Raw genomic sequence first — 27,456 nt, forward strand, 5'->3', positions numbered from 1 at the left:
ACTGCCATAAGTTGCAGAACATCAATTTGTAGGCATTGTTGCTGCGGAGGCCCTGTATTGTGGGCTGGTCCATACGTGCGCCCTGCACTTGAGAGAGGTGCCTGTGTTGATGGTCACTTGTGGCTGAGGGTGAAGGAACGACCTGCCCACTAACAAGTGTTCTTGTTCTAAGCAGTGTGCTTGTTCCACCACTGCAACGCTGGACTCTGGACTCAACCAACACCAGATCTTTCCATTGGCCAGTTACTTGGGACCAATATCTCACATTTAACTTTGCATTGGCTGCAAGTCCTAACGTTCTGTAGCGTGACAGTCCCACAAGTCTTGAAGAAACGTCCAAACCCAATGGCGGAAATAAACAATCTAGCACAGAGCTCTATGTCCTGGAGCATTGTGAGTTTCAGAATTGGTATCATGAGTCAAACTGATCATCTTGGAAGATACATAACTTGCAACATACACACCACAACACTGGTTGGCAGAAGTGTGCACAGCTTGTGTTCTACAGCAGCACAATCTATAATCAGGAACACTCTCATTCAAGACAAACACTCCCACTCACAATAGTTACCAGGGGGTCAAATTCGAGTGTTTAATTCTCCAAATGCAACCAATCTCAAAGTATAGATCCGCCATCCTATGAACCACACTACATTAAGGCAGTCTCCAGGTCAAATAATGTTAATAAGACCCTCCCCATGTCCTTGTTAACTTCACTCTTTGTGTCCAGTAGTTATAAGGTTTAAGTCACATCAAAGGCGGCCTTTTGCTACTGGCCCTGAAATCTCCGGTTTAAAATGCCTAAGGTTGTGCCCCCTAAATCCAACACACGTCTCTTGGTTGTGTTCAAGCTCTAATCGGCTCAAGCTTCAAACCTCATTAGGTTGAGAGCAAGCATCTAGCCTTCCTACGTGGGATTTTAAACCCTAAAAGCGCAGTACACAGCCCCAGTACACTATGAAAGGCAAGTGCTAAGGCCAAGCCAAGGCTATCCAAACTAGATACTTCTGTCCTCTCAATGCCTCAAGCAACTAAGGAAAATATTAGCTCCCACCTTCCCTTCCATTCAACCCCTCTTCAGTCATCGCAGACTAGTAAACATATCCGTAAAGGCAGGACTGCATTAGAGATCTCACTGGAGACACTATGAAAGTGGGGAGAGAGTAAATGGTGGGTTTTTGTGTGCTGGAGGATAATCTGGCTGGAGTTAGTATTTCTCAAACGAGGTACCATGATTGTGAGAGGAATCAGAGCCCAAAGATTAACAGTCAACCCTCACTTCCTACCTGCACTCTCCTCTCCCCCCTTTGTACCACAGCAGGTCCCTCCCTACATGCCTCCCAGATATCCAAGTCAATCAACCCATTATCAACTATTTATCTGTCCAGTTAGGTGCTCAGATCACAAAGCTTCTTCCTCATTGATCCTCATTTGTCTCCTTAATTCCTCATTTTTGGTCTCCCCCCTCTCTCTCCTCTGCCAACTTAGAGCTTTGCTGAGACCTTATAGTAGCTTAATGTACTACAGAAAAAGCCACAAGAACAGCTCACGAAACGGTGTTCCGTAAAAAGTGCCCAACACACGCAACAAGTCTAGTAGGTGATGTGGTGTGGGCGAGTGAAGGCACTGTGAACAAACTTTCCGCAGAGAAGGTAATCTGGTGTTTGTTGACCTCCAGCATCCATACTTTCATGGAGTTTTGTTAGGTTTTGACACCGTGGACTTAGAGCTGTGGGTTTTGTTCTCTACAATGGCTTATAGGCAATAAGAATCCTTTCAAATGAAAATGTTTGATATTCCGTCAAACTACAAATTCTCCACTATGGGCCTGATTACAACTTTGGAGGAGGGTGTTAATCCGTCCCAAATGTGACAGATATACCACCAGCCATATTATGAGTCCATTATATCCTATGGAACTCATAATACCTTTTGCAGGATATCCGTCACATTTGGGACGGATTAATACCCTCCTCCAAAATTGTAATCAGGCCCTATATACTTCAATAAGCACCACAATGCACACCACCCGCTCAGCAGCAGCGACCTCTCTATGCCAATGGAGTCTTAATCCAACTCACAGACCCCTTGATAGACTCCAGGAGGTGAAATGAGTCACACTAGCCACTCTCCCTGACAGACACCCTTCACTCCCACCCCCTCGAGTCTGGACAAGCCACCACCACCCTCGCCTCGCAGTCCATCTCACCTGTACGACCTGCGGCACATGATTCTTCCAGTGATGGAGAGCAAAATCCTGCAGCAGAGAAAACCTGGGAAAAGAAAAGGAGTTATGTCAATCTAACCATAGCTCTGGGGGAGGGAGGACTGTGAGTGTAACGGTGAAGCTTTAGCAGGTTGGTTATGGGATCAGAGAGGAGGAATTAGATACTTCAGAAGCCAATTACTAGATGCACAAACCAAAGAACCAAGCCACCAGGCACCAGATAGTAATTATACAATGATTTGGTTATTAAAAAACGTGAGAGTGATGAACTGAGCATACCACCGACACTGTGGGAAGTTGTTGTTGCTATGGTCCCCAAACCAGACAAAGATCCTAAAGATTTGAGGTCCTATCAATGTGTAACTCTTCCCACAAGATGATAATCAGATTTCAAATTCTTCACTGTAGCACCTGCTTTTACTGTTGGTAAAGTGAATAGATTGAGACTATGTAAGTCATGCGAAGACTATATATATATTTAGTCCCAAGTCAAAACGAGTAACTACAAATAGTATGGAGAAGCCAGCTTTGTTTTGTTCAGAATGCCAATCCAGATCACTAAGGACAGAAGGCAGCGGTCAGCTACATACACATTTAACTAGTCCAATAACCAGGATAGCTCCCTACATCCTGATTAAAGGAGTTTATCCTGGTTGGAATCAGATTTTAAATTCCAAACTGCTCTCACAAGTGTTGCAAGATGGGGAGAAGGCATCAGTGGTATCGTCGTATCACAAAAACTCTTTCAATATGATTAACTGGTCATTTGTAGAAGAGGTTCTTGGCCAGATGACTTTCAGGCCCTACATCATGCTCTCTACTCGCTCCTGGTTGATGGGGTTAAGACAAGTGTTGTCATTTAGGAATGGTGGTGGTTGGGAAGGGCACACAGCAAGGCTGCACTCTTTCATATTTGTCTGTCCTGGTCTTGGAACACTTGGCTCGCAGGTTAAGCAATAATCTATGCAACAAAGGAGGAGTGAGAGATACAGAGAGAAAAGAAGCAGAAACAAAGAAAAGGCAGGTTAAGGGATGAGTAAATGGTAAGAGCATGTGAGAGGGAAGAACTGGAGGGGGGACAAAATGACTGAAGGAACAAAGAGGAAATGGGGAGAACAGAGGGGAGAAGGGTGGGAAGGACAGACATGAAATGACAGAAGTTTACAAAGAAGATGATGGGGAGTACAGGCGAGGAATGGTGAAAGGGAGGGAAGGAGAGGCCAATAAAATATGATTAGAAAGTTAGAGAAAAGGGAATGAGGACAGCCCAGTCTGGGGGCTTAGTGCATCTGCTCTGTGGTTCTGTCTTTGGCTCCAGGGTCAGAAGTATTGAGTCTTGGCGAGCCCACTCAGACTTTCAACCTTATTAGGTTGATAAAATGAGCACCAGTGAATTAGGTACCAGTAAACATCTGTTATCTGTCAAAGATGATGAGAGCTCATTGTTGGCGAATGTTCACTCCAATAATACACGTTAGGCTATATTATATAAGCAGGCAGAGAGGGGCGATGGTGGAACCATGCTGAAAACAGGAGGAGGAGAAGAAAATGTACAGGGAGTAGACTCTGCGTTGCTAGTGTCCTGGGCTTGCACTAGAGCTTATCTTGCTTTCATTGTTTAGGGAGAAAGTGAGTGGGATTTGGGTACCTTTATAGCAAAAGTGTCAAGACGTTCAGGAGTATAAGTTACATGGCAAGACGGCAGGCACAGTTGTTACATTGGCATTGCTCTGCCACATAATTCCTCATAATTAGTGATCCACCACGCCACAGGTACTTGTGGGTTGTGGCATCGATTCTCTCTCTTGCAATGTTCTAGCTCTCACTTGACTCATCCAGTGTCAGTGACATTCACCAATGGCTAGAAAATGCTGTGGGGTACAAGTGGTTTTTGCTTTCATAATTCAGCTGTATCCCATGATAAGGGTCTTCATTTAGATAGCACGAGTCAATTCCCTACATATGCAGGCATCTATGCAACCCTAGGAATACGCCTAGTGAAGGTTTCCACAATTTTCTTGGTTCTCAAAGGTTTAAGTGAACTCAAGAGAAAACTACAACTTTAATAGTTTTTTGTTGTGTACATTTGGTAGCTTTAGCCCTATGTCAGCTCTGCTGTCTGCACAAGACAGATAAACTGCAGGCTAAGGTGACACGTTTCCCCATCCTTAATATCTACGTAATAAACATTGTTCAATGTGAAGAAAACTAGATCCCTAAACAACCACCAAATATGGGAAGGTTCCATTACATTTGCCATGTCAACGGCACCTCTTAAATTCTTGTAAGTGTTTGTGTGCATTTAGGAAATACATTGCAAAAGCTAGGGAAGAACAACAAAGGACTTTGTGGGTGTTTGCCACTTTTGCAATAGATGTCCTCCAGGACTGATTGGCAGTCGGGTGCACAGTACAACTGTTTTCAGCACTGTGAAGACCTGTCCACGGAGAAGGCACTGGAGCCGGAGACAGTACAGGCTAGAATAGATTAGATGATAGTCCAAGCCCTAGGCACAGAAGGATGCATGACTGTTTGCACCATTGTGAAGACCAGACCATGGAGTAGGCATTGGAGCTGGAGACAGCACAGACTAGAATAGATCAGATGATAGCCCAGGCCCTAGGCACAGAAGGATGCATGACTGTCTGCAGCAGTGTGAAGACCTGTCCATGGAGTAGGCATTGGAGCTGGACACAGCACAGACTAGAATAGATCAGATGATAGTCCAAGCCCTAGTCACGACCTTGTGCTCTATAACCTCTTCAGGCAGTGCTGTGAGTCAGTAAGGAGTAGGCTGGTTTGTTTTCTAAGCACACCATACAAATCAGTTTTCTCCTAGGCAGCAGCTACCGATATTGCAACTCCATGGCAGTATAAATAGTAACAACATATCTCTCGCGCACACAGGGCCCATTGCCCTACCACCCACCTCCCATCAGTCTCCCTACATGCACAAACAGCCCACCTGTTCTCGGCCAGCCACTGTACCGTGGCCAGGGCTTTCCTCTGGTTCTGCTCCTGCAGCTTCTTCTGGGGTATCGTCCAGCACAAGCTCATGGACACTTTCTGCCAAAGTATGGGGTTTCCAGCAGCACCCTGCCACAGTCGGCACACGCGGGATACCCTGTGGAGGGAGCACAGCAGTTTCTCCCTTAGGTATCATGCATATTATGCTGCAGCATGCCAAATGACCCTTAGGCAATCAGATCACTGTCACATTTCACTGCAGGCAAGAGGTACCCGCCAACCTTACAGGCTGCCACTTGTAATACCATCCAATCAAGCAATAAACTCACTCACCTTTAAACAAAACATGCACAAAACAACCAGAATTCACTTTGCCTACACACCACCAACCCAAACTTCTTCCAGCCAAAACCAGGGAATAATTCCAAGATAATCTAGGTATATCACCATTGGGGGTCAATCCTTTTTAGCCACTGGGGATACATATCTGCAATACCTTTGTAAAGCCAATGACGCCATTGTGCTTTGTGAGGACACGGGTGTGTAATGTTTGTTCTTTCAGTAAAATCTCACAGACTCTCTCTCGCTCTCGGAATTCACTAGCAATTAGCTAATTACACTGCCCCCTCCAGGAACAAATAATTCTGGCACATGCTGGGCCCCTTCTAGCCAGTTGCATGACCAGTGTACCTGCAGATTTAAAATTCTTGTCATCCTCGTGACAAGAGGTCACACATGTAGGAAAGCAAAGGGTGGCAGAGGGGTGTTATTACTGCCAAGCCTGCTGCCAGACACTTACACCAGGGAGCACTCAATGACTTAACCTGGTTACAAGCAGCAGGAATCTAGGGTATTGTATTTTACAGCTGTGCACCTAAAGGAGGGGTAGCGCACAAGAATGAGTACAATTCTGCTAGTCAGACAGAATGCAGCCATGGTTTTATTTATTTATTTCATTGTTTCATAGTTCACTACTGGGCCAAAATAATGTATTAGTGCACATGAGACAAGCATCAGAGTAAATAAGTCAGTAAGAAATCAAGGGCCAGATGTAGCAAAGGGTTTTACCCATTCTGTGTCTGTGGGAAAATGTGTTTGTACATATGGTCCTAAATGACAGGTAAAAAGTGGGCAGTGCAAAGGACTAAAAGACAGAAGAGATAAGATTTGGCTAGCGCTGAGCTTGGGTTTCTTATCTACCAACCTTTAAGTTGGCCATCACGACACTTTCACATGGTGGCCCTTAGTCAGAGTTACGTTTCATGTTTTTCACCTGGCAACATCAGCAGGTTGTTCTTTGTGTTTTACCTGTGGGGAGAGGTCTCCCATGGTCACCTCCAGGGGGGATGGAGACGTATGTTGAATGGACAATCATTTCAGGGCATGTATGTTAAAAACAGCACACTGAGTGGACCAGAGTGTAGAAACTTATCCCAACAAAGAGCTGCTGGAAATCAAACCACAGACTTGTGGTCATCAGCCTTCTTGCCGGACACAGCAGGTCTCTATTCATAGCCAACGATGTAAGTGGAAAACTTGTCGGCCCAGACGATCTTCCCACGATTATAATTAAATCTAATGGTGGCTGGTGGACTAGAATTTTTGATCTTTTATTTGAGCGTGTAACAATGATGGGTAATTCCCTATAAGTTGAAGGGGCCATCATAAAGCCAATTTTTTGAAAGAAAGATGAACCCTACGTCCCCAAAAATACTGCTTTATAAACCTTATAGATGTGGGTGCCAAAGTTATGCAAAGATAATACTCCAAGTCATGAAAGACTGGATTGAGAGCCAGGAGTTTCATTGAGCAAAGCAGGTCATTCAATGGTGGACTAAAGCTTTTGTGTGGATGACTGCATGGAAGTCGGAGATGAAACCTGTTTTCCTGTTTCATCGACGTCCACGCAGCATTTGATTTGCTCAACTGTGACATACACTGGGAGAAATTAAAGGAATTGAAACTACTCCAAGGTCTTTCATCAAGATTGCAAGAGCACATGCTGGAATTAGATGTTAAGTGCCTCCTTGTCCGAAGTATTTCCAATAAAGAATAGTCTACAACAAGGCTGTGCTTTAGCCCCCAAATAATTTGCACTTTCTTTAGCCGATCTCCCCATTGCTTCCACAGGGTGCGTGAGATCGGCTTCCCAGTCCTGTTCCATGTTTACTGTATGCAGACAACTTTGTAAATATGGAGGTAACTCAGATGGGGCTCCAAATAACATTATCAGAATTTTATAAATATTGGAAAATGAAAACCTTTACTATTAACAGGGAAAAAACTAAAGGTTTAGTGTTTGGAGCCACGATTAAATCCTTCCATTGGCATATTGGCTACACTAATGCGGAGGAACTCTCCTCTTACAGATATCTAGGCATGAACTTTAATAATAAGGTGTCAACGAATCTGAATCTCGATATTTTAAAATCACGAGCTGTATCAACCATTAGTAGAGATTTCGGCAGACCCTTCTTATCATCAGTTTTAACTGCTTTTAAAGCAATGGTTCACTCCCAATTGGTATATTGTGCTGAGATCCTCTGATTGGGTGGAAAACAGGATTAGAATTTGATGGAAGGCCAATACTTGAAAATGTGTTTGAATCTATCTAGTTCTTCAATGATGCAAGCAACGGGGATGGAAACCAGATTCACCGCAGGTATTGTACAATTATGTTGCAAATCCTAGGATTTTGGAATCTCCAGGCAGGACAAGATCACCATGTTTTGTAGAGATGAAACTTTGAATAGTGATTTAAAGTGGGCTCAAACACAGAGAACAGGTGGCTGTAAAGCAGTTTTCTCTAAATGCTTTCAGATTATTAACACCGTTAAGTCTGTTGATTCGTTTTGATTTAAGTCCGTCAAAATTTGAATTGCGCTCCAGAGTAGAAGCTGTTTTCAAGAAAAATAATTTGAATTATTTAATAGTGAAGAACGAAACTATATGTTCAAGACAGTCGTGGCAAGCAGATACATTATTTCCATATATTTCCATACACCTGAATATAGAAATGAGGCACACAATATTAAAACTTCAAGTTGCTAAAGCCTTGTTATACTTGGACGCGGGTGACAAGACTCCTACAAGAAGTTGAGGGGTTCTAAAAAATGTTGTTTTGGGGTGAAATGTACCAATTCCTCTATATTGCTGGATTGTTTGTTTTTATGTTATTTCAGGCAAAGTGTTTTTATTTTTAAAAACTGTTTAAATCTAGCACAGTATTAATTCATGCTTGGAAGCTTTGAGATTTTTATATGATATGCAATTGTTTGATGTTCTTTGTGCAGTGGGGCGATTTTTATTAGCTTTAGGCACTGTGATTTTTTTTAACTGATTTTATTTTTTTAGTTTAATTGTGAATAGTACAATCTGTGTTGTTGATGAGCATTCTGTGTATTTTAGGTAAAAGGTAATTGCAGTATGTAATAAACTTGAATGACTGCATTGTGATTGTTAATTGACTTTTATGTATCTACCCAAACTGCAGCAGCTTGTGGTGTCCCAGGTCCAACCGTCACTAGACTAGTCGACAATGGACCTCAACTTTAAACCTAAGGACATTGTGCTTACATCTCATTATGACTTGTGGCCTTGACTCCTTGAGAAGACCCTATCCCACTTGCATCCATTGTAGACACTCAGATCCTGATGTAATCTCACATGGTGGCATCCCGACTAACTGCGGAGGTATGTGCTCTTATTCAATCCACCCAAAAACAGAATATGTTGTCTTAGGACATATAAACGCTGGAAAAAGAGATGTGAAAACTGGACTCCACTTTCATTAAAGCACTCAGTTGATCCTGGTTATGTCAGGTATCTCTTTTCACAGTCCTTTGATGCCATTATGAATCCCTACTTCTGGCAAACTTAATTTACATAACAGCTTTGAATCACTTTTAACCAAGCAGAGCAAAAACAACTTCACATATTTAAAAGGAACTACCCGAAGGAGGAAGAAACACTGTATTCCGGATGAGTGGTTCTAGGAACGCAAGCGCTGAGATGGAGAAGCTGTGGTTGTAGCATGTGAGATGGTGTGCAACTCCCCTGCTCATCACTAAAGAAGAAACACTCTCCTAAAGTTTCACCGGTTAAAACATCTATCCCAACACTAATTGAAGATACCATCTTATCGTGGCACAAAGCAGCCGGATCAACACCATCAATGTTTGCCATGTGTCGACTTAGAACCATGGTAAAAGAAATTAGTTAATGATTATTGCTTTGATGAAGACCTGACCAAGTCAGAATGTTAGGCATCAAGTATGCTCCTTTTCATGCATTACATGCACATGGGAACATATTCATGATATCACTAGCTCGACAACCTGCCTGGCCTCTTGGCATCAAAAACACAAACACAGCCTCTGTGTCGGGTCTAGGCAGTGGACGAACATTATAAACATCCTTCCTGGAGGAGGCAGAGCCTATTAGCCTGCCTCCTGTGCATGTCCTAACAATGTTGAGTGTCTACCACCCGCAGGGAGAAACAACTGTCCCACACAGCTCTCTTGAAGGCATGCTCGAGTCCATCTACTTCTTCTGCAAAGCGTGCTTGAGATTACCTAACTCCACCACAATGTTTGTGACAGACAGACAGAGATCCCCAGACACAACCCAGACTTATATGTGGTGAAATTAAGGATGAGTAGAAACACAACATCCCTTAGCTACCACTTGGCACAGAATGCAGAACGGCTCCACTGTGGATTGTATAGTTTTGTGATCAATAATACTGCATGACAACTGATTCATATGTGACAGGGTGGATCCTTAAAAAGAAGAGAAATCAAACACTGACCAAAACTGAACAAATAAAAACAAGTGAGACAGTGGTGACAAGTATCACCCTCTTTCCACAAAGCAGCCCAGATACTGGACAGCAGACAATACGCCATGTTTTGTTCTTTCGTAGGTATATTCAACTTGCATATGCAGCCCCAGAGGTCATTTAATGGATTGATAAATATGAAATGCTGCCACTTACTGGGCCTTTCCCTTGATGTTAACACCCTACTGGACATTGAGGGGCGGTTTGTTCCCACCTAGGTGACCCACATTTACCAATCAGACATAGCAATGTGTGCCTTGAGACACCTCGATAAGTTGCAAAATCAAAGCAAACATATTACCCAGAACAAAGTGTCTAGGACTCTCTTCTGAAAAGAGATCTGGGCATTTGTTCAATAGACCCACGAGTAGTCCCATCAGTAAAATATATATCAGTTGTATACAAACTAGGCAATAGATAGAACAAATGAGACACCCGTGTTTTCCACAGACTACCACATGCAGGTAATGCAAAGGGCACATCCCTTCTTGTCTGACATCATCAGCACATACAGAGGAAACACTGGATACTGGCCAACTCAAGACACAAGTCAAAGCCATTTAAACCCAGGTTATCACAAACAAAGAGAGGTTTTCCTAGTAAATAGACAGCTATGTTTTAGATGTTTTAGATGCCTTCCTATGTAGCGCTTGCTTTGAGTGACCAAAGTCAAAATATTGTTCAGCCAGTTGATACTGTCAGTGTGCTGTTGATAGTACTTTAAAACACAAAGGTTGAGAATGTAAGCCTTGAATGAAAGACGTTTTAATGTGTAAAAGAACCATCCTGAAGTTTGTCTGCTATACTTCAGTCAATCAATGCTTGTAAAGCGCAACTACTCACCCGTTAGGGTCTCAAGGCGCTGTGCTTATACATATATAAATTAGAATAGAATACCATAACAATCATGGGCTTTTGCTCATCAGTAAATACTAAGATATGGCGCTGATATTCTGGGACTACCCAGTGGCAATATGCCGTTAATACATATCATTGGTCACCGAAGACCAAAAGAACCTACAATTATGGGTCCAGGCGACGACAGGCCAGGTGGACTGTGGGATAGAAGGGACCGGGATGGTGGGTCGTAGGGATGTGACAATTATCTGTTGGTGGGGACACAGTAGGGTGGAGGAAGAAGGAACCCAGAATTTGGCTGTTCCATAATGGCTGCTGAGTTTGTTTTGTATGGCAGTTTATGAGTCTTATATATTGTTTTGACTTTTAAAAATCAGCAAATGTTTTGTAAAAAAAAAAGGAGCTTACTATTTTTTTCACATATGTGTTCATGCGGTAGATGACACCAGAAGTTGCGGAGTTGGGGCCCTCTGCGTGCTGTGGTTCATTGGGTCTTCCTGCTGTTATGGTTTTGACCACCTAAACCACTCAATAGTCTCCTTCCAACTAAGCGCTACACTGAATACCTCAGCTAGTCCTTGGCCCACAGTTCCCAGGTCTATGGGGATGACCACTAATGCAATGGGTTGACTGTCCATTATGGGAGAGTAACAGATGGCAGACATCCTTTTACTGATCATTTAAGCAACATACAAATGTCTAGCTTGCCATGGCAATGATTGGAAGCAATGCAAAGGAGAGGAAATACCCAGGGGAAAATTGTCACTTCTTAGTCAATCCAAAATTGTGATAATGAGACAATCCTGAAACGGGCTTATTGAATGTCGGGTAAGTGGTGTTTGAAAACTTCTTGAAACATGAAAACACAGTGTGGAGCAGACTGCCAGAGTACTCACTGGAAAGAACAGTAAGTTGTCAAAACAGAGAATTGGCAGAAGACAGCAAGAGAGTTCTCCAAAGTTTTTTCAGGAAACAAATCACATGGCCAGAAAAATGCATCAGTGATTTTAAGCTTGCCATAGTCTTCTGCAGAGATCTGAATGTGATGGGTTTGAATGCTGGCAATGTACAGTCAAACAATCTATCCTTCTGAGGTCAGTAAATTATGTCTCTTAAACTGGGTAGCAGTACCATCTGTATTAATAGCACTTAGAATTGTCAGAAATGTGGCATGAAGCTGTCTATATAAAGACATGTTATTATTATCACTATAATTATGGTGTTTCCCAGGAGATTAAATAATCTATCATCTCTGGGGATCAGTATATTATGTTCTGTTTGAAGTTATCTAGCGTGCATCTAGCATTTAACTATGCTAGCTTTGTAGAATGCTTCCCTATCAGTACCTTCTGAACAACACAGAGCATCTTAAAATCATTCTACTGGCGACAAAGAATTGAACTAGAGCCTTCCTTGTTGAAGAAGTGGGGTTATAACAGTTGATTCCTATCAAGTATCTCAGGCACCACTGAGAAAAGTAATTGATAAGATTAGGAAGACCAGAAAGTGAATGCAGTGATGGCTTGAGGAGCAAAAGCATCCATCTAAGGGGAACACAAGGAGTTTGTACAATGTACTGAGATAGGTTTGCCTAAGTTGCTAAAGGGGGCAGAGAAAGAAAATGGGCAGTGGGGGAGAGATGGGGCAGGGAGAGGTGGTGGGACCTGAAGAAGGATACTGGTCAGCTAGACCTTTGAGGAGACGTTGCAAGGGCAGACACCCTCTGATACATCTCACTGGGTTGGTGTTGTGTGAGGGAAGGTGTCAGTAGTGAGTTTAGGAGCCAGGAAGGACACCGGCTGAAGGGAGGTGATGAGGTTGCTACAGCTTAAAGTTGGTTGCATCAAGGGTGCTCAATAAAGAAGTGAGGAGCAGTCTGTACCTTATCAGGAACTGCAGAATACCAGCTCTCCCCCACGTAAGGAGGCAGGCACATCAGAGTCGTAGTGAAGCAGATTGTGGGTGTAATCCAAGTTTGGTAGGGGGTGGTGAAAGTGTGAAGAGGATATTGGGACTGAAGTACATCATTGAAGGAAGTGTAGAAGGTGATGAAACTGAAGAGGGCAAGGTTCTGTTGACTTTCCTCAAGAAAGAAAAATAACAACTCTAGTTAGATGGTATTAGACAAGGGCTTTATTTTGTGTTTTTTGAGACTAGTTTGAAAAAACAATGTACCTACAGTCACTTGTAGGACAGATAAGATGCCTACTTCATGTATGGCAACACCCTTGCTGAGATGAAACCTCTCTGACAAAAGAAATAGCTTGCACTGTTTGCATACAATGGTTAGTCTTTTTTTAAAAAGATATTTTTATTGCAAGTAAAACAAACAAAGAGAAAATTACAAAAAAAAATAATACAGTGTAGCAACTCAACACTGCCATACCAAGCCAAACTCTCCTCAGCCTGTCGAATCCCACCCCCTGCCACAGATAATTCACAAGGCAGCACTAGAGCCCTGGTGTTCCCGATACCCAACATCAAATTCAGTACACTCAAAAGGGTCGCATAGCCCACCCCGATGATTATTCAATTTTCCCCAAAAGTTGGCCCATTTCTTTGGGCAGCCCCTGCCCTTACAGACTACTCTCTCCTCAAGCATGCACTAGTCCGTATTTTTCTTTCAATCCTCCAGGTGCGGTGCTAATTTGGCCCTGCATAACTGTGCAATATTGCGCTTAGCCACCATAAATCCCAGTGTCATCTATATTTTGTCCATTCAGGGAAGGTCAGTCGCATCCCAGATATTGAAAAAGCACCACTTTGCAGAAAGCCCCATATTTCTCCCTCATACCGCATTCAAGCATGCAGACACTGACACCCAATATTGGACAGCTCCATAACATGTGGAAAAACGTGCCTACTTGGCCACAGTTCCTGTGACACAAAGCAATCAAATCTCTGCCCAACATTTCCATAGTAGTATATGCATAGTAGCATATATGTAGAATTTTTAATCGCACCAGTTGGAATCTGGACCTTATAGCCACCTCACGAGGGGTCGCTAGGGCCTAAGGCCACTCATCATCCGCTAGACCCTCAAGGTCCCACTCCTATCATTCCCATGGCCAAGCCAGGTTATCGGGTGAGTTATTAATCAGTTAACAGTAGGTAAGGGAGACTGCCAGTCTGGGCCTATGGTCAGTCAACAGACTGTCTCCTAGCGGTGATAATTCGGGGGGGCTTCGTTGCCTTTGGCAATGCTGTCTCCAATGCAGGATGGATCCGTAGAGAGCAGTTAGTATTGGAATAATCGATGTTGAAGTATGCAGCAATACATTCAAATGCACGAACCAAGTCGCATCACCATTATTAGATTCATCGGTCATGAACTCTTCGTCATCACCAACACGTAGATGCGTGGTCAGGCAGGCTCTGAGACCGAGGCCTGAGGTTACTGACTGACAGGTCACAGGCGGGGTGACACGTAGCCGAAAGATCAGATCCCACAGATAGGTGCAGCGACACCACAATGGTCCCCGGAGATTGGCCCCAATAAAACACACGTGGCCAGAGGGGTGCGTGCATTCCCAGATGGGAGTGGCCTGTGGACACATACTCACCAGTTCTTTAAATGGGCCGGTACTGAGTACCATCACTTATTTACTTTGAGAGGGAGAGTACCTGCACTTCTCAAGACGAACGTTATACTTTTCATTGGAGAGTATCAGCACTTCTCAAAATCAAGGAGGTACTCTGATACAGAGTACCTGCACTTTTATTTTTCCATTTCAAGCACCAATACTCACATTTCTACACTGTGTCCACACAAGGTCAAGGTCCACCTGCATTTGCTAGCTGGAACTGTATTTATGACTACATGACAACTGTTCGCATATTTAATCCAAGAAAGGAATGTTTTTTATTGCTTTATGGTACTCAGAGAAATGTATAAACACCTACTGCAAACTGATGTACACTGAGAGACCGGCCTCAGTTTTAAAACTGCTGTCCCGGGAGTAATGTTTAATTAAACAAACTGTTCCTGTTTTGCCAGATGCCTTTTGTCTATTGTTTTTTAGTTTTGTTTTTTAAGGTAAATTCTTATTCAACCACATAGCGATAGGTTTCAGTGGGTGACAACTGGTATTTGTTCTGCAATTCTGTGAACAAATTCACTTCTCCCTGTGACCATAGGTCCCCACTCTGAATGGCCAATAAAATCCCATTTGTGAAAGCCCTGTTGCATCCCCAGTTAGATCAATCTGCAGTGCCCCACATGGGTGTGGCCTGTGAAATCCTACCACGCCAGCCCACAGCATTCAGTGTTTTGCACCAGAGGGGGATTGTAACTGCATTTGGGCTCAGGAAGGACGTGGTGTGTGCCCCTCCAAAGATGACCCTTAGGTACCCCTCGAGGTTGCATGACCTGCCTGTCCATGCAATACACTGGCTCCTCCATTGGGAGATGGAACCAGTGATTGATAACAATAAACAATCCTGAACGTCCCGGTTACCGCATAGTGCAGCGCAAGCCGCGGGTCAAGGGGCGGTAACAGGAGCTGTAACAGCGTGCTTTCCTTTATGATGTGTACAAGGTGGTTTCCCTCCTCTGTAAAACTAGGGACTTTTTGCTCATGTCCAATGACCGAGTATCTCAAGCTGGTTCAGATCATCCACGCTCATACCAGATGATGGTTTCTTAAGGCAGAACAGTGATCCTAATAATTACCTTGTTTTTTTAGTGTGTGACAACAGGGGCATGCTCCCTGACTCCCCTTGAGAAGCACTGTGGTGACCCAAAACGGCTATGTGTGTATATATGTGTATAGGACTTGTAACGTCAGCATTATCAGTATGTATATGTGTGTTGTATGTGTTCTCAATAAAGACCTCTGAGACACCCAGGTGGAGTGTGCTTTGTGTGCATGCAGAACCCAGGACCCGTATTTACGACGCAGGTGCCCCGTGCTTTGTTTTGTGATGTATGCGGAAAAATCAACATGTGTGATTGTCACACATGCGGGTCATAAGCCCTCGGACCCGTAACAGTCGATTGTTTGTGTACTCATGATATCCTGAAGATGTAATGTTTACATAAGATGTGTTGTAGTGAACAGACTGCGCCTTTCTTTGTTTCTCTTTGTCGCTGCATGTATTTGATTTTCACTGCAGGATCATTTACTCACAAAGTGATAATTAAGTTCCAGACCTGGGGCTGGTATTTAATCATACGTGCTTATGAAAGCCCGGGACCTTTAAGGACAGTAACAGGGTCTGAAACATGTCGACAGCTTGGAATGAGGGTTATAGGACCATAAAATCTCATTGTACCTTCCATAACTAATCATACACTCTATCACTATTAATAAAGGGATACCCTTGTCAATAGCGAAGCATTTTTAATCTTTAGATCCCCAGTAGGTTATTCTTAAGTGCTCCCCAAATTTTGGTGGAGTCCACCCTGCCTTTTAGGGGCAGGGTTGGACCAGATGATGAAGTATACCACTACTAGAGTGGGTAAGGGTCATTATGAAAACACAATATATATATATTTTCTTTAGGGAAACAAGTGTGGCTTGGTCTTTGATTGAAAGATCAGGAACCTCTTGATTTTCGGTTTATGAATACCTGGTTGTGATTACTATTGATAAGGAAGAGTGTATTCCTAGGAATTCCCTGGGTTAGTCTAAAGGTCCGTCCTTAACCCAAACAATTTTTCCAGCCCTTCTGAGTGATGAGTTTGGTTCTCTGACCTGAGCTCACTCTTACCGCTATATTATTTGTGCAGGGTCCCCATACCAGAATAGTGTACAGGCTGTACTCTCGGTGATCTGGAAACAGGATGTCGAGACTGGGTATGGTGTAGGTGGAAGTGCATATAGGAAGCAGGATAATGTCATCATTTTAAAGAGGGTGGCTTTCCCAAGAAGCGACAGGGCTCTCCAATGTTGGACGTCCCTTCGCAAGTGCGCCAATAGAGGCTTCGGGTTGCGAGTGTAGAAGACATCTGGGTCTGTGGTAACACAGAGCCCCAGTTAGCAAAACCCCTCTTCGATGAGCCGCGTCATCACTAGGTAGGTGTGGTGTCTGACCGCCAAAGAAGATAGATCACTGACTTATTCTAGTTGATGGTGTAGTCAAAATGTCAACAAAACAAAGCGAGTATGTGGAGGATTCTATCAAGTGTGGAACAGGATCCGAAATGAAGAGAAGAATGTTGTTTGCATAGAGAGATATCCTGTCTTCCCAGTCCTTTAATCAAGGGGTCACACCTAATCCAGGTGGCCAGAGCCTCCAAGACCAGGACAAAGGTCAAGAGGGAGAGTGGGCATCCCTGTCTCGTCCCTCATTGGAGTCAGAACACTGGGGACAAATCTCCATTTACTCTCACTTGGGCCAGGGGCTGATTGTAGAGGAGCCATATCCATGTTAGGAAATGGGCACCAAAGCCCATCTTGGTAAGGACTTCAAACATGAGTGGCCAGTTGATTGTGTCAAAAGCTATACAAGCGTTTAGCGAGAACATGAGGGCATCTTCACGAATCTCAGCTGCATGGCTGAGAACTACATGCAGTTGACACAGATTAAGAGAGCTGCTTCTCCCCGTCCTACATCTGGACTGGTCTGGATGGACCAATGTCTTGACTACCCAGATGTGGCAGGAAGCCAGTATTTTTGCCAGAATGTTAACCTCTGTGTTTAACCAGACTGACCTATACGAGGTTCAGTCCTCGGGAAGTTTTTCTTCCGTATGCATGACTACTAAACTGGCCAACTGCTAATCTATGGGCAGAGAACTCATGGCTACTATTAACATTTGCAGGAGGAAGGGAGCAATCCTCAAGGATGTGAGCTTGTAAAGCTCAATGGGTAGGCCACTGGGGCAAACTACTTTACCGGAGTTCAAGTCACGGATTGCCTCCACGACTTCACTTTCGGTGAATTTGTGTTCCAGTAGTGATCTGTCTGCCAGCAAAAGTCCTGGGAGCAGGATATCAGTCAGCAGTTTGCAGTAGGCGCTGGGGAGTATAAGTGTGTATAGTAGGTTGCAAAGACAATTTGCTATTCCCTGCCTCTCTGTCACCAATTCCCCTTCATCAGTTTGAAGTTAAAGCACCCATCTGTTAGACTGCTCCCTTCTGTAAGGCCAGGCCAGTAATTCCCCTGCCCTATTATCCACTTCATAAAGGCAGTGCTGGGGTGCTCAATGGCTGGCCCTAGCGGCCTCTGTGACATTGTCTTGGTATTCCTGCTATGTTAAGGTTAAGTTATGGTGAGCACCCAAGCATGGATTCTAGAACATGGATTTCTTGTTCAAGCATTTCTAGACAATATTATTTCCATTTTATGCCTCACTATTAGTGGGAGGCCTTGATCTTTTATGACTGCCTTGTATGCCTCCCAGAGGGTACGTGCAAAGTCACACAAACCTTAATTTTCCTCAAAATATTTCTCCATGGCTTCACAGAGACCAGCATGTATGTGGGGCACTTTTAGATACCAGGGCCGAAGTACAATACACCAGCTGTCACTTCGGTCAGGCTGACCATAGACCTCCCAGACTGGGGAATGGCTGGAAATACATCTGGCAAGATCACGAACCTCTCAAAAGTGCAGGAGTTGGTACGACAGGGTGAATATACAGTCAATTCGTGAGAGGCTTCCATAAGCTCCATGAAATGGATTGTCAAAGGAATGTGGCCGCGCTTTGCATCAACAAGTCCCATGGCTGTCAAAAAGTCAGCCAGTGGACATCACGAAGACCCAGTCTGCCTATAGGGCCCGTGGTCATTGGTATCACAAAGGGTAACATTGAAGTCTTCCCCCATCAATACTTAGCCTTCGAGGAGGAGCAGGAGAGCACTCAAGTCTGAGAATGCTGCATCATGTAGTCTTAGGGGGCCATATGCTGAGATGATATTGAGCATTTTGCCTTCCCACTCCCAGAAAGTGCACACACCTCCTGTGAGTGTCTGCCCATGTGTTCCATATGGTAAGTGGAATTGACCTACACATAAGGATGCCCACCCCTTTAGAACCACTGGTGTATCCCATGTGTGCTACCATTTTATACCCCCACCCTGGCTCGTGCTCTGTTTGTGTTTCCCTGGAGGTGCACATCCTGGAAGATGACCACATCTGGGGCTTGCCTTTTGAAGTATTATAGCACTACCCTTCTTTTAATGTTGTCTCTAAACCCATTGACATTCCAGGATAGTATTTTAAAACTCAAGTTGCTAAATGTGTCATGGGTGGATTGAAGGTAGGAGAAAATGGACAGATTTCATTTGTGGTGGGGGAGGTCAGGGCCCAAGAAAGAAATTGCTGGTGAGGGAGTCGTGGCTATGTCAATAACAGTGTGCTACATCTAAAACATTGTAACATGCGCTCAAAATTCAGCACAAATAAAACCATAAACCAACCCCCCCCACCCTGCCCTCCTGTATGCCGTACCTGGAACTGTCCGCCCTCACCCCCCCAACTCTGCAGTGTGCCTGTCGCCCCAAAACAACATATTTAACTATCAGTGACTGAGGACAATGCCAATGTGACCGCCATCTGCCCCCTGTTTTTAAAAGGAAAACATTTTTACCAATGCTTGCAAGTTCAGGTGGTCTTTAGGCTTCCCAGTTTGACAGCTTTGTTGTTTCAGGTGTGAGACCACAATGTCAGTAGAAATGAAGCGTTGATACAGGCTAGCCCATGCATACAGTTCGTAGGTAGCCCTCAGCTGCCTCAGGGTAGTTGTTGCTGTCACGGCCTGCGAATCTATGGTTCGAAACGTGAGTTCTCAATGCACCTGCTCCTGTGGGGAGTCACATTTCCCCTGCTGGCTGCCATCTTGGGAACGTCCGGGAGCGCAGCCAGGGGTAGGTGACATATCCCACAGCGGTGTACTGCAAAGTTGTTGTATACCTGGCTACAGGCCTGCGTGATCCCACGAAGCCCGTTCTCGAGTTGGGATGGGTGACTAATAGAAACAGCAAGTCCGGGTTAAAGTGAACTTGTGTAAGTGACTGTTGACGTCTTGACTGTAAGCAACAGAGTGCAGGAGTCTATATATTACATATTTTTGTTTTTTATTATTGAAGAAGTATAATGATATACTAGGTCCTGAAGAAGCATCATAGGATCCCTTTGGACCGTAAGAGACGCGAAACATGTCGACCTCTTTTTGAGGAATGTCAGGCAATTACTGACTTCCTCCACTTCTTTAGTGAGTGTTTGAGCATTATCTCTATTTCACTACTTTGGTTATTTTTAATCTTGGCCACTACCCTGCAGCAATGAATAAATGAATACTTAGTGAGGGTTCTGAGCCAATTTTACTCTCTATTGATCTCTCCTCTCTCCCATCGGACCCACAATTGGGTTCTGTGGCATCATCGATAAAAAGATCTCCGGCAAAGAGCCCCCCTTCGGGGGGGAGCCCGTCAGACATTGCAGCGCCAGTCTGACGAGGAGCCGTCCGATGATGAAGCATGACACCCAATAGGGTGTGTGAGGACTCTTGCTCCTATTAATTAGGACTCCCTAGTATTCTCTTCTTTCTCTTGGAACAGTGTACTGTATTATATAACTGCCACCTTGAGACTCCAGAGTACTGGATCACCGCCACTGTTGCTTAGTGTGAGGCCTAATTCCAAGCCTTCCTGCTCTTCTCAGCAGTTTCCCATCAGGGTCTTAGAGCCTAGCAAGTGCCTCATTGTTGCTCAATTTGGAAGCAGAAGGGCAGGTAGTGGACCTGGGAATATAGTAGGGCTCTTCTGTCTGATAGATCTTGGCGGTCTTGCTGTGTATCAGTGGCAGCGTGGCTCACCCCTCTTCAGGTCTGCTCTCTGCGTGGTCCACCGCACACTGCTCTGTCACACTTCAGAGGCCTCTACACCAGACACAGGGCCGCTCACTGGGTTTCGGCCCATCCCGACAGTCCACTGCGGACAGTCCAAAAGTGACTTCAGTGGCGCTTGGCAACAGCCTCTTCAGCTCGAGTGTCCTTCCAACTCTCCCACACCTCCACCCTCAGGAGCACTCTGCCTGGGCTCACAGTCAGCCATGCGGCATCTCTAGCATGCCACTGATTATTTCAGGGGCCCAGCATTCTCACTTTATTTGGCGTGGGCTGGAGAGGATACGAGGTTCTGGTCACAACCGCCTTCACCTCAGGGCAGCACCAATGGACCCAGCCAGCCCCACAGATCGACCTCACCTTCTCGCCGATAGTCACTGCCGCAGTCGGTTTCTTACATGAGATCGGGGCTCTACCTTGTCACACAGGCAGAATCGCGATCACCACCCTCTGAATGTTGCATCTTGAAAATAGCCAGTGCACTGGTACCCCCGTGGCATACAGATGGGAGTCAGTGAACCTGTTCGCCACTGGGGACAAATTTTCTGTCGTATTGTTAAGAGATTTCGCTGATGGCGGGCAGGAGCCGCTCTAGCAAGTGGCTATCTTGTTCAGCGGTTGGCCACACTCTCACTAAAATGGTTGGACTTGACAAAATAAGTGACTATTTAGGCCAAAAACTGAAGACCTTAACTTGGTAGCATGAAAACATTTGGTACTCTTTGAGGGTCTGTAGCAGATGATGTATGTAGATCAAGACAATGGATGAAAGTTTATCACACTGCATACAGAAGGAGAACATCATGACATAAGTTTCTTCAGTATGGATAGTGGCCACGCCAGTCTCCCAGCGATCTAGTGTATTATTCCAGTTAATGGAGGGACCGAGGGGCCATGTCGGCTAAACACTAGATGGGTTGGGAATGTTATGATTAAAATGCACAAGGTAATGAAGCTGGTGAGCATTGAAAGATCAGATACTGGCGTGGTAAATTCTAAAATGCAACTGAGAAAACTGAACTAGCCCCTCAGCCTTGGAAAGGTTTTGTGTGTGTGGCTGTAGGCACATACCTCACAGGTTGTGTTGTGAAATATTTAGGTGGGTGGGCACATTAATAGATGTAATGGGATTATTAATACACCTCCACAATGAGAGGGTTTGTACAGTTTGAGACGCACAATGTAGCATGCTCCACAATTCATGTGTCCACATCAGACACTGTCAGACAAAACAAATGTGAATAAAATCTAGAAAAAAAACCTAAAAATCCATACAGCGGTCTTCTGCCAGTCTTTAATATCTACTGAAACCCATCTCGGATCATGCACACAGATTCCTACCCCAAGTTGTTCGTGAATATTTACAATTTTAACTTGGTTATGGACACACAGAATCTAAGCTCTCCTTTTCCTACACTGATCACCAAGAGAGGTGTGTATAATGAACCTTTAGTGTAATCAGCTGGGCTCAACTCAGGCACCACACACCTACTACCTTCATCAAGTGACAGATTATTCCACATTGAAGTCCGTCTAAAGTAGTTTCAATCACATCCCCAGCAGCCAATGTTCTCCCTTTGTTTTCAACATTATAAAAGAGTCAGGTCAGTTAAGTATTTTTTTTAAAAAGAAGCTAAAACACTCTTTTGCTAACAGACTGACGTTGGGATTGAATGAATTCCAGTCCACCTAGAATAGGTGGGTGTGGGAAGATGGTGGTAACTCCAGGTGTAGATTCCTCCACTATGAGGCCTGCTGAAGGAGATGGACTTATCCTTTACATTAAATATATCACTAGAGAAGACTCCAAATAGCCTATAGGCCTTAAAAAAACTTCGGAAAATACTTAATATAGCAACATAAACGTTTAGGCTCTCATCTCCGGCTACCTGCAGCACTCTTAGGTTATTTTCAATTATAAACAACGCTTACCTGCAGAGGGAGGGCACAGCCCCATCTGGCCCTACCAAGAAGTGGAAGATCCGCACTAAGATCTCCACAGGAAGCTGTTCTCCCCATCGGCCGTCACAGGAGCGCCTCAGGAGCGGGTGCATCTGCTCATCATCCTGGTACACTCTGTGTAGTTGTGTTTCTGTGCTACTGGTTCCTGGCTCAACTATGAGTTTTCGTCTTTTGCGGGGAGGTTTTCTCGCCTTCCCACTCTGCTTTGGCTTCTTTTTGAGAATTTTCTTTTTTTTCTTGGAGGCTTTCTTGGGTAGATGGAAATCCAGGATGCGCTCCTCATTATTGCTGATGATAAGCAACATGTCATTGTCCGTCTCTTGGACAATATATTTTGGGGCGGGCTGCCGGCGCATACGAGACTGCTTTTTCTTTTTTAAACCACCAGAACGTCCAACAGCCACAGGCTTTGCCTTGTTCTTGCTTGTGGTACCTGCACCTGCTTTTCTCTTCCTGGAAGGAGGGGTTTCATTACTGCATGAAGGTTCCACAGACAGTCCATCATGTGACACTGAGCCTGAGGTGTTGAGATCCATGACTTCCACTATTGCTAAATCTGCAGCTACTGAGGTATCAAATAAGTGGGAACCTTCCATTGTTGCTACAGCTGGTGTTTTTAAGGTCCCGGTGCCCTGAATGTCTTCCACTGCCACCAACTGTGCAACTCTTATGGTCTCAAGGTCACAAGCTTCTTCCGCTGCTGCTGAATGTCCAGCTTCTGAGGACTGAGCCTCTGTCATTACAAAAGGATGCCTAAGGCACTCATCTACCACTGCTGCTGAGTCACCAGTTCTCGGGTCCCAAGCTTTGTTCACACATACAGCCTGTCCTGCTCTCTGCAGGTGGGCTTTTTCCATCATCGCCATCTCTCCACCTCTCTGTGCACCACAGTCATCCTCCACTGTTGACCTCCCTTCTTCATCTTTTGAAGTGCCAGACCCCTGGGCATCTTCCATTTAAATGACAATGGCCACAGGTGAACACCTGCGCTGGAGCGGATAACCAGCCTCAGTGTTCTACAGGAAAAAGAGAAGAATGTGAATCAGTCGCCTCTTTAGCTGCTGCTGCACACAGTTACAACACAAGTGTCAAACATCGGCATCATTACAATTGAGTCACGACCTATGATGTGCACATCCAACAGTGGCGTACGTTTTGGATTTCTTCCATTCACTTTATACTATCCCCATCTGACAGAGCGCAGGTAAGAATAACTTCAGTGACAAATGTGGCCCAGTGGACTCACACGTCCCTCACAAGAAAATCACTTGATGGTCTGACGCTTAGTTTTACAATCATTGCTGCCCAATTAATGGTTCAACATAGGGAAGGAAACACTACAAACACCAACCACCATGCAACAATCACTACACAAAGTCTCTTTGCACATGCATGCGCAGCTGCTTATATCCTTACTTGAGTCTGCAAAATGTGCCAGAAGCTTTTGCAACGTCTACCTTACCTTACATCGCATGCAGTGATAGACAACTTTTCTTTGTAGTTCTGAATGCAACACCCTTTTGACCACGCCCCCTAAGGACGTCAAAGAACACAATGACATTTGCAGCACTCTTGTGACTTTATGGAGCTATAAACACTATATAAGTGATACATACCGAGTAGCTACTTACTCAACCATCTGAGAAATGCCATGGACCTCGCCAGAGGTATAGAAAGTGCTGCATGTAACAATTAAATAGGTATTGTTCTGCTGACTGCTGTACACCACCTGCTCGGAGCTTTTAAAGCTATGCACAGACTTAAATCTCGCACCTCGCCTCAAAAACCTGTAACACTCTTCCCACCCACCTGTGCCAGACCAAAGACCTCCTTACCTTCAAGGAATTTCTCAAGAACTGGATGTTCGAGCAGTAGCAGCACCTCCCCCGCCCACCCTATCCCCCCTCACCTCCTCAGCGCCTTGAGACCCTCACGGTGAGTAGTGCGCTTTACAAATCCCTGACTGATTGACTGATTGTACTGAGATGCAATGTATGTGTTCTATGATGCTGTATGCACTGTGTGCTGTGCTACACACTCTGGACTCACTGTACCGTACTCTACATGCTCTTTGCTTTTTTAAACTGTACCACAGTCTGCGCTCAGAGTGAAATGTGCTGCAGTGCACGTGCTCGCTGCTGCTGTACTATCTGTGCCTCTGAGCTTGACTCGCTGTGCTGCACCATGCTCAGTGTGCTCTGTGCTGTGTTTCTTCTGTGCTTTACTTTTGGGCCCATATATGAATCTTTCACCCAGCCAAGGAAAGTTTGCTGACTGCCTCAAAACTGGCCGAGTTACGCCATGCTTTAAAAAACCCTCTGCGGATGTGAACGACCTCAACAATTTTCATACTTACTCCAACCTTCCTTTCCTTGCAAAAATCACAGAAAGACGTATGGCGGATCCATGTATCCATCCCATCCAAGACAACAACCTTCTAGACGAATATCAGTTTGGTTTAGATCAAGGCTGCGGCACTGACACAGCACTGCTATAGGTGGTCGTTGGTGACCTTCACAGCCCACATTCAGGCATCTCCTATCCCCTGATTGTTCCCACCCTATTGATGGCCTTTGATACAGTAAATCACTGTATGCCTCTTGACACGCTCAAAAATCAGGGCTCGAATATTATTAGTATGCTGATGGCACCAACTGTACTTAGAAGCAGTGCTTAGACTGGTGATTACAGGTGGGCCCACTGACACTTATTTTTCCTTTTCAGACTTTATCTTAGAACAGGGAAAATAGAACAGGGTGAAAGAAAGACGAAGAGATAGACTGAAAAGCAGTGACAAAGAGAGAAAGCAGGGATGAAAGAGAAACTGCAAGAGTGAGATAAAGGGGCAGGGAGTGTCTGGTTGTGGATGAAAGAGGAGGCCTATGGCAGAATCAAGACTAAGTAGCCTTGGTATTCGGCCTCAGCCCCACCTCTTCCCCAGAACACCAGACTTTGATGGCCACGAGATTTTAAGCAAAAGCTTGAGCTCCAGTGCATACTGATTTACATTAAGCACTGCTTAAAGGTCTCCTTTCCAAATGACATCTCACACCTTGCCAACATGATAATCGAAATTTAAGACTGGATGGCTTCCCCTCATTTAAAACAGAACATTTCCAAAATGGAATTCCTCTTTTTTCTTTCCTCATTGAAATCATCATTCCCAGTACAATCCTGGATGGACACACTCAACACCCTTTGAAAACTAAAGCAACCACTGTTGATAGTGCTGCATCTCTTAGACTAGTGGTTCCCAACCTGTGGTTCTGGGACCCCTGGGCGTCCGCGAAGCCCTCTCAGGGGGTCCGCGACTGCTTAGAAAATAAAAAAATATTAACAAATATTGACAAATTAGCTCCCCAGCTTCCAGTAATGACTCAAGGCGAGGGTCCAATGATGATTCAGTGGGGGTCCCTGGGTTAACGTTAAAGTGGGGGTCCACAGAAATCAAAAGGTTGGGAACCACTGCCTTAGACTCATCCTAGAGAAAATGGTCAACTTACAATCACAAATCAACACCTTGGCCAGAAAGGCTTGCATCTAATTGTGTCTTTTCTAGGGAATTTTCTGCTACATCCCACAGCAAGATTTCCAAAATTCTTGTTCAATCATTACTGGTGCTATCCAGAATTGACTACTGTAACTCTCTCTTGATGGCTCTTGCACGATTGTTCTCACCCCTCTTAAACCAATTCAACATGCTGCAGTACGCCTTGTATATGCGGCTAAAAAGAATGCCCATATGTACCCTTCTGTGGCAAATAAGTCACTTCAGGAAGGTGACCAGAATAGCGTACAGCAGGTCTGAAGGATCAATCAAACAATAAATCAATAATGATATATACAGTGCAGCAAATCACCCCTGAGGGTCTCAAGGCACTGGCGTTGCTAACTGCTTCGTGGGGCTCCGTTCATTCGAACAGCCATCAAGGGATCAGTAGCAGCTGAAGTTATAGAACCAAACTCCTTCTGGAACTGGAATACAAACTGAAAAGTCACAAATACAGAACATACAACTGAGGAGGGACAAGGAATGTTACACATAATAAGGAACCTTACAGAAGTGAAGGAGGATGAGTGACATCTCATCACACACACACACACACAACACCTTCACGTGCTGCCCACTGAAGCCAGGAAATAAAACAAGTTGGCTTGTATCACTCAAGTGGTAAAGGTGATATCCTCATGCTTTGCCACACTTAAATGGCTGAAGAAAAGTATCTGGGTTCTCCCTCTGTCTGCCCAGAAGACAGTAATCCAAGCTTTACTCCTGTCTCGACTAGATTACGGTAATATTCTCTATCTGAGCATTGACCAAGCTCCGATTCGCAGCTTTCAGACTGTTCAAAATGCAGCAGCTCGCCTTCTGTTCGGCCTTCCAAAATCTGCGCTGACCACCCACCTCTAGCGAGAGCTTCACTGATCACAATCTCCAAGCGCATTCAATTTAAGGCACTATGTTCTGTCTTTAAAGCCAGAATGCGTGTTGGTCGCCGCTTTATTCTGGAGTTATTATTGCCTTATTTCCTGGACCGATCCTGGTGTTCTCAGCATCTGGCATTGTGTACGATTCCTAGGTTTCGTCTGACTCGAATGAGTGGCCGGTCTTTCTCAGTTCTGGGTCCTAAGCTTTGGAACTCTCTTCCAACTTCTCTAAGGAATTGTTCCACACTTTCTGTCTTTTGTAAGCTCCTGAAGACAGGGCTTTTTTAATTTGGGACCGGTCTTTCATTGTGGCTAAGGCTTAGCGCCAGAAGGCTCTAATTTGGGTAGCTGAACGCTATTATTTAAAAACAATTCTATCAA

At 44.6% G+C, this 27,456-nt stretch overlaps 1 protein-coding gene across 4 annotated transcripts in view; it reads right to left on the reverse strand.

Annotated features, from left to right (window-relative positions):
• FBXL6 (F-box and leucine rich repeat protein 6) overlaps positions 1-27,456 on the reverse strand; it is a 108,226-nt gene that overhangs the window by 67,788 nt on the left and 12,982 nt on the right. For all 4 annotated transcript variants that reach the window (XM_069221109.1, XM_069221108.1, XM_069221106.1 and 1 more), the window contains exons 2-4: positions 22,618-23,663; positions 5,193-5,351; positions 2,210-2,273 (exon numbers count right to left, since the gene is read on the reverse strand). In XM_069221109.1, the coding sequence (XP_069077210.1) occupies positions 2,210-2,273; positions 5,193-5,351; positions 22,618-23,603 (1,209 nt within the window). In that variant the 5' untranslated portion in view covers positions 23,604-23,663. The remainder of the gene's footprint in view (positions 1-2,209; positions 2,274-5,192; positions 5,352-22,617; positions 23,664-27,456) is intronic.

This window comes from Pleurodeles waltl, chromosome 2_2 (genome assembly GCF_031143425.1).
Source record: "Pleurodeles waltl isolate 20211129_DDA chromosome 2_2, aPleWal1.hap1.20221129, whole genome shotgun sequence".
In the NCBI taxonomy this organism is placed as follows: domain Eukaryota; kingdom Metazoa; phylum Chordata; class Amphibia; order Caudata; family Salamandridae; genus Pleurodeles; species Pleurodeles waltl.